Here is an 18084-nt window from a genome sequence, read left to right as displayed (position 1 = left end):
ACTTGTTTTCAGATAGGAAAGAGTAACACAAGAAAATAATCTGTGCTTGGTATAATAACAATGTGCCTAGGTACAAGTACAGTATTTTGCAACACTCAATTTTTAAGCATTTCTTAAATGTGATCTGATAGTTTTTAAACATTCATTTTCTTTGCCAACTTCTGTTACTTTACTGCACAATAGTAGTTTGTGATATTATATTGAGACATCAATAGATATATATATATATATATATATATATATATATATATATATATATATATATATATATATATATATAGACATATTTAAAGTTATAAAACTAACTCTACATAAAGACATGAGTTGTGTTCTGATACCAGAATACAAAACATATCATCACCTGGACGTACTGCACTGTATCAGACACACTGTATCAGACACACTGTATCAGACACACTGGCACACGCAGAACAGATTACATCTCTACCTCACATGGAAATTGTAAACATCGTTGGAATATTGTCCAGCATGTGTGCACACTAAAATGTCATGCTCAGCCCACCGGCTATGTATACAAATTCCAGCCCCATCCCCATTCTGGTGCATGGCGTGTGTACATGGGACAGTGACGTCAAGGGGCGCGGGGTGGCAGCACCTCCTTGCGCTCCACTTAAAAAGAAGCAAAAAGAGGAGCGAAACATGAGAGTCCTGCGGAGATGCAAGAGCAGCACAAGCAGCAGTCACAGTGACCAGCATCCACAGGCAGCTATAGAGGAGGGAGAGCATTCCAGCGCTGTGCCATAGTTCTGTGATCCCATTCAACAGCACAGAGCCATAGCCCACAGCAGATGACATCCCGAGCTCACCTGAGCCACTCGCTGTCCCCGTCCCCATAATACTACTCCGTTTACTTTGCATCGCTTCACAAACTTGTGCAGGACACCATCCCAATCACTTATCAAAAGTTTAGCATCACGGGGATCCTGCATTGAGTTCTTAGCAGTTCAGCGTTGAATACTTGTTGCTGGTGGACTGAGGAGAGTTGTAACAATGAAGAAGATGCTGATATTTCAGTGGATGCTGATTTGGGGAACTGCTTTGCTGCTGATCCTTGAATGTGAAGCGAAGTATGGAGAGAAAAGTGAATCTGCAACTAGGAGGAGAAGGTGCTTAAATGGTAATCCCCCAAAACGCGTGAAGAAAAGACATAGGAAGTTACAGACCCTGGATCTGGGGGGAGCTGGAGATGGATGTAGAGGGCTGTACCCCCGTCTCTCCTGCTGCTCTAAGCCCGAAAGTCCAGGATTGCAACTTGATCCTAAGGTAAGTCAGACACGCATTGAGTAATCCTCTAGGATCACATACACAAACAACTCGAGCCATGAGATGATGGAGTGGAGTTTGGTACCTTACAGAACACTGAACAGAGCCTACACTGCGCAAACACGTGTTTACAGCTGGGGGCTCGGCGTGTGCGCTCTCCTTGCAGGTGTTTACAGCGGTTTTGGCAGTAGAAGTGGCATCGTTCATTACAAACCGCACACGTTTCAGTGAGTTACAATTGATTTCGTGTGTATACACATATATTTATGTTTTATCTTCTTGTATTTGTAAACGTACTGAAGTCATCCTGTAAACAAATAACTGTAACACCTACCCCAACTCCCAGCAGAAACCCTACTATCGCCATTTGTCTATTTATGTGTATTTGGTCGGCATCAAAGTGTACTATATCTAAATTGTAGACGGGAAAGTTGAGAAACATTTAAGCCCAGCTTTAGCGTCACGTGCGTCTGAGATCTTACTACACCATGTACTGGGGAGATATTCCCAAATTCCTGAATTCCACCAAATCATGTGTAATAAACATATTGTTTATGATTTTGTATAGTAGTTTGGGTATATTTAACTAGTTACTGTGTAATTGCTGTAGGTCAGTTAGGCAGCATGTCACTCTCCATCTGTTGATTGAGTCCCAGAATGTCCTGCCAGTCTCATATTGACAGGCATGCTGGGACTTGTGGTACCACCGCAGCCAGTGCATTCCACAACAGTTGCAGAGCTGCCTACCTCTTCCATACATCCAGGACAGTTTACATGTAGGGAATCTGTTCTATGATTTCAGAACATCACCATCTGTGCTAACAACTCTTGACACTAAGAGGCTCCAGAGCATCACATGTGAGGGAAGCAGGCGGGCACTGCTGGAATTTCATTACCATCTAATACTTCATACTATCATGGTCCAAACTAAACTAAAACGGCCCATTGATAGTCAAATAAAGAATATGTGTGTGGAGTTTATTTTCATATCATCATTATCATACACAGGGTGAGACTTTGAAAAACATTTGTTGCCATGTTTCAATATAAAATTACTGTGAGTAATGTATCAGTCAAGTCACATAACATTAAGGTGTGTCGTTCTAAGTGAATTCCTCTAAATAAACTCTACTTATTGGGAATTTAGTTATAATTTCTAATGGAGATATTCATCTAGGCAATTTGTGTATTTACATATATCAGCATGCTCTGCCATTAACTGTCAGATAAAGTTGGGAGCTTTAGCATAACAGCAGTTGATTTAAGGTAAATGAAGCTAACCTGATCTGCATCCTGTGGATTGGGATGCCAATTTACCTGTCAGTATAAAGTGTTTGTAATAAGAGTCTGCATTGTAAGCTTAAAATATATGAGCAGAATAGTTCATGTGCACAAATTTTGAATTGTTCTTCTTATTAAAGAAAATTCAATTGAAAACAAGAGCTGCTACCTTCACAGCTTGTTTTCATGACACTTTAAAGAGTGAAAGTCAAAGCAAATGATACTGTAGATCTTCAGTATTAGCAATGTTCTATGCACTCAGTGTGATGAGGCACCTGGGACATTTCCTCAGCCCATTCCCTCTCTGCCAGGGCAGTGTCAATGCACAGGAAGCATGGGTACAAGGGGTTAATAGTGAGTCGGTATGTGTACGTTTGTATACACATGTCTATAATGTTTGTTTTACCATCTGTGTACCTTTTAATGGTGTTTATAAGTCTGAAGGAAAGGATGCATGTGTGTGTTTATTTATGGCAAGTTTACAGTACATATGTTAGAGTTAAATATATACTATGTATATACACAAGTTGTTTTCCTGTGCATAAATAAAGAGCTGTATATACATATAGGTAAGCACAAATGTGTAGAGAGTGGGTGATTCTCTGTATATGATATAAGATATTTGATGTAGAATAAAGCGTAGGCACATGTTTTTATATGTTTGTATATGTTTTTCCTGATTAGCTTTAAATAGGATTGTGAAACATAGGGCTATGTTTATAGACAGTATGTGTCTTTATAGAAAGGCATTACATGCAGTTCTCAGCATAAACAAGCTTCTTATTTAATCTGTTTGTTACCCCCAATGTTTTCACAGTCATAAAAGTTTCCATGGCATGTTCCAGCCATATAAGTCCTGTTACTGAGATAAAGCATATACAATCAGCCTCTGAGGAGTGGTGTCAGCAGTACTGGGCATCGGTGCATAATGTGGATGACTGCTTTTAGTTTTGTTGTTGCTACGGTGATTACCTCAGATGCTCAGACGTCGTACCTCAGATACATCTTGTCCATACCATGGACAGAGACATCCTTGCAAACAAGCCTCATGTTACAGACCACACAGAAAAGATCTCACCAAATGCCAGATTTTAAAGTAGTAAAAAAAATTGCTGTAGAAGATGTTTATCTTGACACCTTTATAACTTCCTTCACCTTCTGCAAAGATTGCAACATCTTGGCTGTCTGAGGACTAAAATGTAATGTGTGAAGAATTAGGCAGCATTCTACTGTCTGATGTCTAAAGTAGGTTCATTTACAACAAGTATCCATTTGGTTGCTTGGATTTATTATGTTAATGGCTGTGGGTACTTATAGTAATGGTAATGGCAGAGGTCTTAGTAGCAACATGCTAGAACTAATAAACCACTAGAGGTTAGAAATGCTTGTCTAAGGGTAATCAGTGCAGAGTTTTACACCTTAAACTAAATTGATCCTTTAAATCAGAGGTAGGGAAACCATTGGAGTGCACTACCAGTCCTAACTCTTCTGTCCAGGGCTGTGTTGGAAGAACAAGGTTATGGGCTGAGTTCAGCAACAGCTGGATAGTCACATGGTGCCTATGCCCAAATTAGGGCTGTTAGCTAGCGATATTATAGAGCTCAGTGTCACTCCCTTGAAGTCTCCATTGCAATATGATGTGACATCAAGTCGGCTTATTGCTTTTTCTTTAAGTACAGTACATACAAATGTATGTTGTTCATTGTACAGAATCACAGGGAAGAAAACTACTTGCAACATGCTATGTGTTAATCCTGGAATTATTTTATCTCTGTCTAGATGGGTAATTACTGTATACCGCGCCATAATAAAGGTGAAGAATGTCAAAGGGTGGTGGAGGTGGGCTAGTCTCACCAATGTTTCAATGGCTTAAAAATGACATGCAGGCTACTGCCTGTCAGGGATTTGGTTTGATATATTGGATTGATAACTGGCTTGAAACAGTTTTGGTCTCAAGAATTTTCCTTGAAACGATGAGATGCCCATGTCAGGTTCTGGAACCATATTGAACGACTGAGTTATTTAGAGCTGTGACAGGACAATAGAGGACAAGCTCTTGAATGGTGAATGTGTTAAATGTATCCTTTGTATTATGCATCTATCTGTACTGGTCTTAACGAAACATATAATTAAAAATCAGTGCACGTGAAATAAACCATCAGGTGTCCCTTTTTTCCTTACTCTGGTTTTAGTTTAATTAAGAATTCCTCAGTGGCAAGTGTGTTGTTGTCAAGTCCTAAGAGACTCTTGGAAAACTTGTGTTTCAGCCTTTCTGGCCCAAGCACAGTAAAGAAAAATGGCCATTGCTGAATCGAATTTTTATGCTTAGTTCACGGTGGATTTCATTCTATTCTCATGTAAACAGCTTCTTCGAATCAACATATGTGTCTGGGTGGTATCTTTCACTTTGTTTTGTAACAAAAAAGCCATATTGCATCATTTAATTTGCTCAAGTCATGCAAATAGAACAAAATCAATAGGACAAAAAGGGGTCGACTTCTCCTCCTCCCCACTAAACTGCTGCCCACACACAGAGTCTTGTTGCTTATGGCAAAAGAATAACAACACCATTGTGTTTGTTAGTTGGTTCACTAATGGGTGAAACTGGAGAACATCATTCTCGTTCAGTCCCTGTGCTCTGTCCAAATGTTCTTGCCTTTTCAGGGAGAATTTGGGCTAGGCCCCTTTTCTTATCGTAGATGAGTGAGTACTGTCTTGCTGCAGGTTTAAGTGTCAGTGTATCCATTATTCTCCGAGTGACCATGAGTAGTTCTTACAATAAGAAGCCTTTCGGATTTATTTTACTTTAGCCAATAAAGTATATAATTGATACATAGGCCAAAAAGGTCATTGGACCCAACTGCTTTCTAACTGCACAACTCACATATATAAGCATTAGCTGCATAGCTAGCTGTGCTTACTTCCCATTGACTATGCCAAGTGCAGAATCAACATACAAAATGTAGATTAAGTAACCTTTTGCTTACAACTCATATCAAGGCGACATAAAACAGAAAGTATAGTATAGTAGGACTAAAATGTAACTGTTGCCTATGCGTTCAAAGCGTTTATTCTCAAACCAGATCTGTTGATCTGCTCACCCAATCACGGCCTAGTAAAGTAGAGCGTGAAGAATTCACAGCCAAGGCTGCCAAGTTGTTGTGTGAATATGGTTCTTAAGTGTGTTCGCTTTGTTTGCTTTAGCTCTTTAGAGACAAAAGCTTTTGTGGGACTCATCTGACTAAACAAACAATGTCACCTAGGGTCTTTTGTAACAAACACCATGGTATTATCATTTATTTACACACTGGCTTAAAATTGAAATTGAACTCCTTAATCATATAATTCAGGGTCACAGTTTAATTACCTTACATGTAAATAAGTAAAAAATGGGCAATTTATTGAATAAAGTTCTCATCTTCGTGTATTAAAAAGGTTCCACCTTAGCCCAAGGAATTTAGTTTTGTTAATAAAACAGGCTAAGTAGTTTTACTGACTTATTAATCTTTTTGCAGATATTCATTGGACATGCCATGTACAGAGGTATAACATATTTTTACTCTACACAAAATGTACCTATACTTTTACTTATTTTAATCGCATTAATTGAATGATTTACCTTAACATATTATTATGTATCAAGGGAATAATACATATCATATGTACCTTATTGTGGACAAGCTATTAAAATGATATCTAAATGTACATCAATCTGTTAGATAAACATTTTAGAAAATAGTTTGTAGCATATTAATGTCTCTTCCTCAATGGTGTTAAAAATCATGCTCCTACTAATGGTTTTTAATGCTAGTGGATGAAACCTGTTGGTTCCAATGACCCCATACCCACTGAAGCCTGGGGAATCATGGCAGCGTCTATTGGACACAGCCTGCTCAATCCTCTCACATTCAATGCATGTGAATTCAAGGTGGCCAATGGTGTGATCTACTCTGACCCCTCCTCCCACCACACTTACAAGTGACATTTACTGCCACATGTCAAGCACAATTGTGTTTGACATGTGGTGTTTTCCCTAAAGAAAGCATCATTATTCCTAGACCATGGCTATGGCATTAGATATCTGTCAATTAGCACATTATATTATAATGTTTCTTATAGATTGTCATAGATACTGTGTAGTGCATTGTATTTATGAGTATATGTATACATTTATAGACAAGATAATGCACTCCCTGCTTTAAATCATAAATATACAGATATCTGAAGTCACCAAGGAGTTTTGTTAAGAAATAAAACCACAAGGGTATATATAGTTTACAGGGACCCAATATTACTTGTAATACCTGTAATAATGTATAGTAGGGTGCACATTATTTCTTACAATATACAAGTTTTCCTAATGAACACTGAATTAAGGCTATCAGGGGGTAAATGTATAAAGCTGTGAGTTTCCGACATGTTTGAAGAGTGGAGATGTTGCCTATAGCAACCAATCAGATTCTGTCTATCATTTTGTAGACTGTACTTAATAAATGATAACTAGAATCTGATTGGTTGCTATAGGCAACATCTCCACTTTTCAAACCTGCCAGAAACTTGATACATTTGCCCCCAGGACTTATTATTTACACATATATACAGTCGCCGACAAAAATATTGGCACTCTTGCAGTTTTTCTAATAATGCAAAAAAATTCATATTTTTGGGGGATTTTCATAGATATTTTGGGATCCTCCTTTATTTTGGAACTGAATTCACCTATGGTAAGTAGCAGGTGCCTGCAGTATAACAATCACTCATTAAACAAGCTTGAATGTATGTGCACTGCAGTGAGCATGGAGGAAATAAGGAAAACCAGAGAATTGTCTGAAGAGATCTGGCAAAATATTGTAACTAAATATCAAGTATACCAAGTATCTCGAGGTTACAAATCAATCTAAAGGAAGTTTAAGGCCCATGGTACTGTTGCCAACCTCTCTTGGCATGATCGCCAGAGAAAACTTGAATAAAGATTTCACCGCAGAATTGTTAGAAAGGTCGATAAAGTTCCTCAATCAACTGCCAAACATATTGAAATTGACTCGCAGAGACAAAGTATGACAGTTTCAACCATCACCATTGTGTCAACTCAATGAAAGGGTTTTATATGATAGGAGGCCCAGGAGGGCAATAGTGCTGAGAGAGAGAGAGACATAAGAAAGCCTGACTGGAGTTTTCCAATACACACCAGAACAAGCCAAATTACTTCTGAGAGATAAATCCTGTGGACAGATGAGACCAAATTAGAGATTTTTGGCAAAGCACATTAACCCTATGCATAGGCAACCCGAGGGGTTTTTTCTAGTGCCTGGAAACCCCCTCCAAGCCTGGGGCACTGTATAATTGAGGTGGCTGGATCCTGCCCCCGCTTCACACGGCTCTGCTTGAAAAGCTGAGAGAGCTGTGTGCACCGAACAGTAGTGCACGCAGCATTGCCCATGTATATTATGGGGATAGGAAGAGTTGGAGAGCAGCCAAGCACTGTCTAAAATTATAGCTACGCCCCCATGCATGCTGGTCACGCCCACTGGCAGTGTGGTGGGTACACCCCCCTCTACAAAGCCTGCGTTTGCACCTGCTATGTTCATAGAAAGCAAAATTAAAAGAACACATTCCTACAGTGATGTTTTTGGACTTCTGTGATGCATCTGGCACTGGGTGCCTCAAACTTGTGCATGGCATTATTAAATCTGGAGATTACCATGCTTTTATGGAGTGCAATGTTGAACCGAAAGTTGTCCAACAGGACAATGACTCTAGTACACACTTCAAAATCCCCTAGGAATGGTTCAAGTCAAAGATGTTGGGCTGTTCTCACATGGCCATAAGCAATGAGTTAAGGTCTAAAGCAGCTGTTGGGAGATGGCACCCTTTACATTTGAGAGAACTGGAGCAATTTGTACAAGAGGAGTGGACCAAGCTGCCAGTAAAGAGGTGCAAGGAGCAGTGCTTTACATATTTAGAAAAATATAGAAGAATAAAGTACAGGGAAATAAAATAAATGTGCATAAGAGGCAGTAGAGACACAAAAAGTAGCAATTCCTGCATCAAACACAGTCTAGTTTGGTTTATGCCCGTGGTTCCCAAACTGTGTGCCTCAGCTTTTTGAGGTTCAGCGGCAATCTCACAGGGGTGCAGCGGCCAGGGCCAGTGGTAAGCAAAGTAGAGGACTATTTGGTAATTATTGTGGCTTAGGGATGCCTTGAAAAATTATGGAGACCCTAAGGGTGCCTTGAACTGGGAAAAGTTTGGGATCCACCAGTTTATGGTAAGAAGGGACAAAGAGGGAGAGTTAACCACTGTTCATCTCTGCACTAAAGCCAGACATTTGCTTTCATTATCTGACTTCCCCTAGACAGATAAAAACTTAATTCCTGTTAATTGCTGATTGGTTACTCTGAATTTAGTGCGGATTTGCACCTACTAGAAATGTTATTAACTAACCATCAATGGGCTGAAATGTAGTATATATGTCCCCATGGGCCATATCGGTCACAGTGTAAATGAGAAGCTCTATGCTTATATAGAAATGCAACTCATAAAGAATCAGCTTATGGCACAATATCAAATCTTTCCATTGGGGAAAAAAACAATACTTGTACAGTTTTAGAAAATAAATGAATGCATGATGGAAAAGACCAGTTTTATACACACTTAAATGTGCCCCTATGGGTTTCATTCACTCAGTTATGTTCATTAACAACATTGACTTCATAGTGGGTCCTTGATCTTTGAGATTGATGCAGTGAAAAAAAGAAAATGGATGAAAAAGAAGCAAAGAGGATAGTTCTCTCCATGTCCCAAAGGAGTATTGCATATCTCACATGCCTGTCCAGCAGTTCATGTGTTAAATAGGGCCCTAAGGCGTTATAATTGACTTCACAGAGAGTATTAGTTTATTGAAACCAAACCTGGAATGATGGCTCTATCAATCTTCCAGAAAGGTAATTCCACCGCAGACCTCACACAGAACAAAATGTGAGACTCCTGCTGTTTTGGAACGACAAGAGACACACACACACACACACAAAAGAATAGTGTAGCTGATTTTTGACAATTTATGGAACCCTATCCCACATCTCACATCTATAAAGATTTATTTTTATCTGCCCGCCACATTCATTAATAATTTAATTTGACAGTTCAATAGAAGGAATTGCATTCTGCCAAGAACTGATGCATCTCTTCCAATTATATTTTCTTTTCAGTACGTGAATTTTACTACTTAGGGTGCAGTTCAAGTTATTTTCTTCTACATATTCATTCATATAACATAAATGAAACCATCCTGTGTTTCACAATCAGCTATTCAATATAAACGGCGCCATAAAGGTCCTTTGGTTCTAGTGTCCAAGAACACAGCATAATTTCCATTAGGTTCATTGGTTCTATATCTCATCAGTTTACTATCTGTGTCCCTTTAATGACACACAACATGAAATATATACCATATTTTATAATATTAATATGAATAAATTAAGAAAATAATTTGGGATAATCCAGGGTGTGGCTTTTGTATTTTTTTTTCTTTTTAAATAAACTTAAATAAACTCCAAACTTAGAATTATGTACTAAATCATAAATCTGAAAAATAAACACCTGGATACATTATTATGAGAGTTTTGTTAGATGCAAATTTCAAAATAAAGTCACAAATGAGTTAAGCTTGTGAACAACAGTACTTTACCTACTAGGAAGGGGGCTCTAGAGGAACCCCTAGTGGGAAAATTCCACAGTAGGAATTTCAGGAATAGGATCAAACACTCTAATCTAAAGCATGCATATTTTATCCACCTGCATATTGTTTTTTCCTAATGCTTTAAGACATTAGAATTTGAATGCCTAATATAAATCCATAGACCTCACTAAGATACAGTGCTTGAGCATAGAACAAATAAAAGCAAGCACAAATATTAAACAATAAAATAGCAAAAAATGTGCATCCAACAAGATGTTCTCTCTGTATTATAGTTTATTGCTCTAATGTCGGCTTGAAATGTTTGCCTCAATAAAGGGATATATTTTTATTTTTCTCTGGTTTGTGACTTACAGATTTTCTCAGTTACCAACAACACAGAATGTGCAAAAATCCTGGATGAAGTCAGATGCGCCTACTGTTCGCCATATGCTCAAAATCTCTTTAACCCACCAGAGAGAAGAGACACATTTGACAGACAACTGGTTCTCCCTACCTTGTGCAAGGATTATTGTAAGGAATTCTATTACACGTGCAGAGGACAGATACCAGGTAATGGGATTATTTTGGCTAAACTATGGAATAAGAGATGAAAAGATTTTTGTAGACAAAGCTTTCAGCTGTTGACGGCAATGAAATACATTCTTGCTCAGGCTAGTTAGTATACAGTGCTTAAATACATAGTCATTCTGTTGTGAGAGTCACAGCTGCACTTCATCATCAACATCATCAACATTTATTTATATAGCGCCAGCAGATTCCATAGCGATTTACAATTGGGAGAAAACAGTAATATAACAATACTGGGTAATACATACAGAGGTGTAGGAGGGCCCTACTTCAAGCTTACAATCTATGGGACAATGGTTTGTCACACAAGGGTAAGTGCTACATCATATTGCATATTTGTCCAGCTAGAATGCAAAGGTTGCAAAGTATTTAATGGTCTGTGTGATCAGTCACACAACTATGTCAGAGTATTGTTACCATGTGTTAGCTGTGTAGAGGGTGGTAATAGGGTGAGCTAAGGAGATTTAGAGGATGGTTGAGGAATATTATAAGCTTGTCTGAAGAGATGGGTTTTCAGAGAACGCTTGAAGGTTTGAAGACTAAAATACAAGTATTGAATAATGTCTATGTTTGGTAGTTCACTAGTTTATTGCGTCACTGAATAATTCCATTGCAACAAATCAGGTTGAGGCTAGTTATTTGCATTAGCAGGTTGTAAAATTGGTGAAACATGTTTGTTACAAAGGTTTGGAGCTCACAAAGGCAAACGCATGTGGATAGAATAAGATACGTGGCGAAACAGAATGCTAGTGCAACGTTAGCAATCACTAGCAGCGGTGGTAACAGTTGTTACATGCATTTTACTTGCGCTAAAAACACTAGTAAAATACATGTAATTAACGACAGTGGGTATCAGGCCTTATTAAATACATAAATTATCTATGCAAACCAAATTATCAAAGGTATCATTATCTAGACCATGTTGCTTACTTTCATGTGGTTTCATCCCATTTCTAGTCCATGGTGAAAATAGCATGCTCCACCTTAAAGGTGAATTCCACCCTTTTAATAATATTTGTAAAAATGATTCCCCCAACACCTCTTACTTGGATTGTGGGATGCCTTACATGGGACTCCATTCCATTGTGCTGTTGGAGTCCATGATCAAATGATCAAATTGGGCCTCCATAATGGAGGGTATGTGAGAGGGCCAGAATGGAACAGCACAGTGACACAGTGGTTAGCATTGCCACAGGACAGCACTGGGGTCATGAGTTTGGACCCTATCTTTGTGGAGTTTGTATGTCTTCCCTGTGTTTGTGTTGTTTTTCTCTGAGTGCACCGGTTTCCTCCCACATTCCAATGACATATACTGTATGGTTTGTAAATATAGACTGTGATCTCCAATGGGGCGGGAACTGATGTCAATAACAAATATTCTATGCACAGCACTGCGTAATATGGTGGTGCTCTATAAATAAATGATAATAATAAATTGTGTGGGCTCATAATCCTGATTCTTCATCACATTACTTAAGGCTGGTAAAACAACTGATATCACTATGGGGTTTGTACACTACACCTTCCACCAGACATGGTCCCTTACCCTAGACACCCGCAGTGCCCATTGTGCCCTAAGCACTACCATAGTGAGGATGACCAGATAGGATGCTAACAAAAACGTTCCACCATTACACTTCAAATTTGTTTGAGTCAAAATATTTTGACTAACCATGATATCAAGTTTATCATATTTGGTGTATAAGTATTAAATGTTTGCCATGCTAAAATACAGACTAAGAAATTTTTATTTTACTTGATGCGTATGGGCATTATAGACCAGATTCCATGGTTTTGGCCACTCTCACATTTGCCTGATATCTCTCAGTACTTATTTCTTTGAGTTCTTTTGTAGTCATGTTATAGTGATTGTCCTTCTCATTTTACTGTAAGATCATTTATTATCTGCGTTTAAATAAAAACTTCAAATCAATGGCTTAATAGCTTAACCATTCTATTTGGACTCTATTAAACCTCCTAATGGGCAAGATGGAACATACTATATGGAACATAGCTAATGGAGCTCCAGGGAATATACTGTAGGTGAGAAACTGCACTTGCAGATAATCTCAATCAAATTGAAAATACTTTTTAAAATGCAAAAAAGCAATTGTTTAAAAATCCTTATTTATGGTTGTCCAAAGGTGTGTAATGTCCATTTAGATTACTTAGTGTATGTGGGTGTCATAATGTTTATAATCATTAACTAAATAAACTTTTCATGAGATTGCGCTTAGGGTGAGACCTACTATGCACCTTATCACTATTTTAATATGTATCAGTATTATTATTCTTTTTATGAACTAGGGTTTAAGAAAGTGTTCATAAGTCAGCCGCTTTTAACACTTTATCACCTTTCTGCCAGCCAGGACTAATATATAAAAAAATGTCAAGATTGTGTTGGTGCTGTTTATAGATACATTATGTTTGTCCTAAGTGGTCAGAGGTATAACTTGGTGTGCCATACTCAAGAACACAGACTATTCTCTGCTTGAAACAACATTTGGCTCACTCCAGAGGGGTCAGAATAACACATCTGTAACTAGATCCTGGATGCTGTTTTTTAGGAAGGTCAACTGTGGAGAGTCTTGTACAGAGTCAAATATAAAACATAAAGCAGACACTACTGTACTGCTTATGGTTTGTAACAGATTGGTCACTTAGAGCAGATTTTATAGTTTATTAATACAATGTTATAGTTTATTAATACTATTTCAGACATATTCCATATGTTTTCAATATGCATAGTTTGTTTCTTTAATTTGTGATTTAATTTGTTCCTCCCAAAACCATATTAAGCTTTCAGTACTTTGTGTAACAATTGGTGACATTGCACCCTTGAGTAACATAACACTTCAGTGTTGTCTAAATTTGAAAGGATTAAAGACCGCCCAGAGTGTTAGTGCAAAGAAGATCAAAGGCAAAATATTGACCTTGGCTTTCTTAAAAAATGTGTAATCAACAAGAGAATAATTTTAACAAAATTCTTGCATTTTGTGTCAGTGTCAAAGTGAAATCAATATTTTGTGAAAATTTCTTAACTACATACACCCTGCAGGCGTCTTGGCGATGTAATATATAGGTATAATGGTAATGTTTGTAGGAGAAAATAACTATTTTACTTTAATGAAATACAATGTATTTGATTTATTTTAATGTGATTATGAATATTGTTTCCACTATTGTGATAAACCTTAGTAAACCATTTCAACAGCTGACCTAGCTGATATGTGAGCTAAACGTGACCCTTAAAGAATTTTCCGTTGTCCCTGTTTCACAAATTTATAAAGTTAATTTGGCAAATATTTCTATGGTACACGGGGCAAAATATGTAATTTACATTTCATAACATATATTTTATATAGAAGAATATATGTGAAGGTATGGGAAACCACTTTTCTACAGGAAAGAACTAAAGAACAGAATTTAGGTAGACAATATGCAGATTTCATCATATTTTAAATTAATTTATAATTTTAAATTATAAATTTGAAGCTAACTCCTTATCCAAAATAGATTTGACTGGGCCGCTAGGACTAGAATATGGGAAGTACGGAGCCTTCATCCCAACAAAAATCTGCAACTAGTTGAAGTAAACCCTGAAAACCTTTGATGAAGATGGTCATGCATGAACCAGATACTAGAATACAGTAGGATCTTCTTGGATATAAATACATCCAAAGGACACAATACTTTGCTATTGTGAAACAAAGATAATGTTCTTTACAAATAAAAACTAAGCTCAATTTAAAACAAGACCTAGCAACATCTAGGCAAACTTAAGGTACAATTATGGCAGGCAAGAAGGGGAACACTATTATAGCTAAGTAGGTGAGATGTCTATACAAGACAATACAATCTGCATGGTCTAGCTAGAGTTTAATCGACTCTTGTCCAGTTGGTTAGGTGGAGTAGCAGGAGACCTTTAAACAAGTTAAACAATAGTATAGCATTTGGTGGACCCCCAATACCCTGTGGTTTTCATGCTCTGGCAACAGAAAAAGATACTCCAAGTTTTTGACTTTTTCAAATAAAATTCTCAAAGGAATAGGCTGTTTAATGTTATCCTGGAAATTCTGGAACTATACAACAGGTAAGAGATGATGTCCACCCTAACTGAGACTATACACAAAACCCATGATATCTGAAATCACTTTGTTATGTAAATCTGACTCTTTATGCTTACATGATGTATTAACATGAGCACATAAAATGCTCAAATAGAGTTATCGGGACTTCAAAGTATTTTACCAAATAATCATCATCATCATCATCATCATCACCACAATTATTTATATAGCGCCACTAATTCCACAGCGCTGTACAGAGAACTCACTCACATGAGTCCCTGCCCCAATGGGACAGTCTAAATTCCCTAACACACACAGACAGACACACAGACTAGGGTCAATTTTGTTAGCAGCCAATCAACCTACCAGTATGTTTTTGGAGTGTGGGAGGAAACCGGAGCACCCAGAGGAAACCGACGCAAACACGGGGAGAACATACAAATCTCCTCACAGATAAGGCCATGGTTAGGAATTGAACTCATGACCCCAGTGACTTAGTCATCGTTCTGCTCAAATCTAAATTTTCCTCTGTAGGCAAAATTATAAAAGTCTGAAAGAGAGCTCAGTGTACATGTACAAGTAGGACTGCCTCAGTTCTAAAGTTAGTAATATACACCAAGGAGTAGGTAATAAACAAGCTAGCAAAAGCCATCTGATACACTTAACCTACCAAAGAACCAGGGTATAGAATCAGGTAAACTATTTCAAAGGGAACAAAGGTCCACGCTCTGGTGACATAAAGGCCTACAAACAACCAGACTAAAGAGTTAGAAATCTGGAAAAAGGCTTTGCATTTTATAAACATAGAGCCTGAGTGAAGAGAACGGCATCTTTCCTAAACAATGTATGCTGATTTCTAGATTTTAGGGTGGTTGCTCAATGGTAAAGGAAGTTCTATGTACATTAGCCATTTGTAAGGATGCACAAGATCCAACTGACATCGGGATAGCCCATATGTACTTCACCTCTGAATTATGTTTCCAGTCCTTGAGACAATGCTTTTTAACTGTTTTCAGTAAAAGAACCCTCACAATGAGACTGCTCAGAGGATTTTTCTCAGAACAGAAAGCAGCCACCTTGGATAGGACTGTGCGTTGCAGCAGGATTGCCTAAACAAAGTGTTGCTGGACCACATTGGGCACAGTGTTCTCCTTCTAATACTATAGGAGAGTGTTGTAAGTGGTGAATGTGTGCAGTAGTAGCCTCTACACTTTTGGCAGTCTTGACACTAACAGACTAGGCCAACTATTTTACATTGCGGCACACGTTTGCGCAACAATAACGTCTACTACAGCATACTCTGTGTGGTCCACAAAACCATTTCTAATTTTCATGTTTACTAACTGGTACTATACTGTTTCTCAATTCCCTTTCTGTTACCGGAACACATTGTACTTTATGAATCATTTCAGCCTAGTCCAAGAACGTTGTGCTTCTTAATGAGATTGGGCTGCTAGTGGTGTACGATGTATGTCTGCTTAATATGATGCTCTGTTTACTGTTTAAAACACAGAATTCTGTAGTAACAATGAGCCCCTGGCAAAACAAGTACAGTTGATGAAGGGGTTAAGGTGATACACGTTGAATAGGGTTTGAGAGAAGGATGGAGGAACACAGGAGCCAGAGCTGCTGGAACCTCACTCCCCAGATCAACATATGTGGTGACGAATGACAAATTTATTTTTCTACAAAGGCTGTGTATATGTAAAACTGCTGAAGTGCATCAAGATGTCAAGTGCTTTCTGTGACCACCCAGGCTGCTCTGAAGGATAACCAGATGAAAGCATAACTCTAGCACTGGACAGAGCCATGCTGCTCTGTACGAGAGGAAGAGAGAGAAGCGATCATACACTGTACAATCAAGGAGAGTCAGATGCTAATAATTAGTGGACAAGCCTAGTATAAGAGATAACAATTATAGAGGCAGACATAAACGGGACAAATTGCTTTCATTGTCAGTAGTTTAAATGTAATAGCTAGGTAGAGATTTTATTTTTTTGCATTTTTTTGCAATATTCTATTAGAGTATGGATGGACTGTTTTCATTGTCCTTTTTATTATATTTCAATTTTTATCACAATTATTTTCACAGTAAAGGCTACTGCAGAAATTTGTAAGTGCTAAAAATTCATCTTATAATGTATATAGTACCAACACGTTCAACACTGCTAAACAAAACAATAAAAGGTTGTTAATAGGACATTTCACTCAGTTCTAGGCGCGCGATGAATATTTTTTACACTCTTTCATTAAATGCATGCAAGTAGATGGAGCCAAATAACTAGTACCTACAGCCTGACAAACAGACAGAGGGACAGATTGAACCTGTTCTTTGATAGGCACACCTAAAAAAAATACAAACCACTGCAAGGGGTAGTGAGGTAGTGAGTTTACAAGCTGAATGCCATAGTTGATGAAACATGGACTACAACCCATGGTGGTGTATTAATGTGTGCTGTTATATAGAAATGAAGCAAACGGGAGCAGATTTGCAGGATATATTGTTAACCTCTGCTATAAATCCCTAGGGGTATATTTACTAAACTGCAGGTTTGAAAAAGTGAAGATGTTGCCTATAGCAACCAATCAGTTTCTAGTTAGCAATTATTTAGTACATTCTACAAAATGACAGCTTGAATCTTATTGGTTGCTATAGGCAACATCTCCACATTTTCAAACCCACAGCTTAGTAAATATACCCCTTTGACTTTTCATGCTGAGTAAGTATAGTGACACATAGCCCACAAAGAACCTAATGTAAACAAGAAAGAAAAATAAACTTTTTAACTATTACATTTTTTGCCACCCAGTTTGGAATTCATCTTGCAGATTGTATATGAAAGGTATATTTTTTTTAATAGATTCATGTATTTTATTTTTATTCATGCTCTAGGAACACTATAATTGATGGTAATAAGTGTTTGCTTTTTATATTCTTTTTAAAATGGTAATACAGTTACATATCTCTGGTGCCACGATGCAGTCTGCAATTTTGCACGACCCAGGAGGGCATACAGCTCAGTGACTAGACCCTTTTTATAGTTTTTTTTGTGCTGGCTTTGACAGGCATAAGTTTTTACCTTCTTAGTCTAACAAGGCAAATGAAGGTGACTAGCATTTGATGATTATCCTACTTTCAGGGAACAACATTTACATACTGGGGTGAAGTAATCTAACACCAGC

General features: G+C 37.8%; 1 protein-coding gene across 1 annotated transcript in view; it reads left to right on the top strand.

Annotated features, from left to right (window-relative positions):
* Positions 1–651: 651 nt before the first annotated feature.
* HHIP (hedgehog interacting protein) overlaps positions 652–18084 on the top strand; it is a 112151-nt gene continuing 94718 nt past the window's right edge. Inside the window, exons 1-2 of the mRNA XM_075199217.1 lie at positions 652–1284; positions 10618–10813. Of these exons, the coding sequence (XP_075055318.1) occupies positions 1012–1284; positions 10618–10813 (469 nt within the window). The 5' untranslated portion in view covers positions 652–1011. The remainder of the gene's footprint in view (positions 1285–10617; positions 10814–18084) is intronic.

The sequence above is a fragment of the Mixophyes fleayi genome, chromosome 1 (genome assembly GCF_038048845.1).
Source record: "Mixophyes fleayi isolate aMixFle1 chromosome 1, aMixFle1.hap1, whole genome shotgun sequence".
NCBI classification, from domain to species: Eukaryota; Metazoa; Chordata; class Amphibia; order Anura; family Limnodynastidae; genus Mixophyes; species Mixophyes fleayi.
The sequence above is the reverse complement of the archived record's forward strand: the minus strand, read 5'-3'. Positions and strand labels throughout refer to the sequence as shown.